This window comes from Echinops telfairi, unplaced genomic scaffold (assembly GCF_000313985.2).
Source record: "Echinops telfairi isolate 266 unplaced genomic scaffold, ASM31398v2 ScPeMD7_3;HRSCAF=10, whole genome shotgun sequence".
NCBI lineage: Eukaryota > Metazoa > Chordata > Mammalia > Afrosoricida > Tenrecidae > Echinops > Echinops telfairi.
The window spans coordinates 39436656-39438366 of record NW_022103899.1 but is presented as its reverse complement, the minus strand read 5'-3'; the positions used below and the strand labels follow the sequence as shown (position 1 = coordinate 39438366).

General features: G+C 41.9%; 1 protein-coding gene across 1 annotated transcript in view; it reads right to left on the bottom strand.

Annotated features, from left to right (window-relative positions):
• The window catches only part of LOC101652497 (sperm-associated antigen 16 protein), a 101808-nt gene that overhangs the window by 64241 nt on the left and 35856 nt on the right, over positions 1-1711 (bottom strand). Inside the window, exon 4 of the mRNA XM_045296815.1 lies at positions 630-663. Coding sequence (XP_045152750.1) covers positions 630-663 — 34 coding nt within the window. The remainder of the gene's footprint in view (positions 1-629; positions 664-1711) is intronic.

Below are 1711 nucleotides of genomic sequence, written 5' to 3'. Positions count from 1 at the left end.
CAGCTATTTGCATGAAATGCTGCAAATTTCCTGAGGTAAGAATATGATTGGATTGTTTGATGGTAATGAGGGAGCCAAATGGTCCATTCAGTACCATGTAACAAATCAGAAACAAAGCCAAATGTGAGCCTTTTAATTTTTCTTAATTATTATCTTTATATTAAGAACTACAAGAGGCTTGATATTTATTTTTACAACAATTTTTAAAACACTATAGGAAAAATATTGTATAATGGAGACAGCTTATAATTCAAATTCACAGGGAAGTAAAAAAGTCTATTAACTAGACTAGGGACAAGCCACTTGTTTCTGTAAAAAAAAGAGTGCAGGAATGCAGTTTCCATGCCCATCCATCTATATATTGTCTAAGATTGTTTTTGCATTACATGGCAGAGCTAAGTAACTTTATTTTTAAAGATAATTTTATTGGGGGCTCTTACAACTCGTTACAATCCAAACATCAATTGTATTAGATGTATTAGTATATATATTGCCATCATTCTTTTCTAGACATTTACTTTCTATTGAGCCCTTGGATATCAGCTCCTCTTTTTTCCCTCCCTCCCCCCTCATGGCCCCTTGATAGATTATAGATTGTTAGTATTTCCATACCTCACACCAATCGCTGTCTCCCTTCCCCTCAAGTTTCTGTTGTTCTTCCGCCTGTAGAAGGGTGAGTGGTTATGTGCTATTCACTGTGATTGATAGCCCCCCTCCGCCCTACCTCTCCCCCACTTCCCCCTGCCATTTTGATATCACTATTCACATTCCTGTTCCTGGATTTCATGTGGCATGAGCTTTATCTCTTGCCTATACTGATTGATGTACATGCTCCGGTCCAGTCCAGAGTGGGAAGCAGCACTGGGGTCATGATAGTATAGGGTGAGGAAGCCTAAAGGAACTAGAGATATATTGCATAATCCATTGGTGCTCTACTGCACTGATTGACTCATCCTGTCTGTGTGACTGTGGGGGGATGTTCCATTGTCTACAGATAGGCTCTGGGTCTCCGCTTCGACTCCCTGTCATACTCATGAACACGTTTTCATTTGTTTGCTTGTTATGAATCTTCTGATGCCTGCTGCACGGTCCTAATGACACCTCAAGATCACAATGGCTGGTGTGTTTCTTCCATGTGGCCTTGTTGCTTCACTGTTGGATGGTGGCTTGTTTAACTTCAAGCCTTTAAGACCCCCGATGCTATATCTTTTAAGAGCCAGGCACCATTTTAGTAATTCCGCTCAGCGAGATTTGTGTTGCTCTAATACCCACAGGATCTCTACAACCTCCAAGATGTTGGTTTTTATTCCCTAGTTGTTCCCCTGTCTATGGCGTTGTTGCTCACCTCTCCGCTCCCCCAACCACCTTCTCCCCACCAGACCCTCAAGGGCTGTTGGCCATGTTGCTTTCTCCCCGAGCTTGCTTCCCATGTCTGACTTATATACATAGGGAAACCAGCAATGCCCTAGTCTAAACAATAAGAAAACAAAAGGTTAAAAATGGAGAGAGAAAAAAACAACATACATAATTTCAGGTCTGAAGGAGCCATGAGAGGAGCACTGTGTCTCATGCCATGTATCTGTCTAGGACAGTGGCAAATGTCTGTCCTAGCTGGTTCTCATAAACTGCTTCCTAACTGCAAACGGTAACGAATTTGGGGGAGCAGTTGCAAGCAGTGTTTCCCTGGTAGAAAGTAAATCAAAAGCGGCAC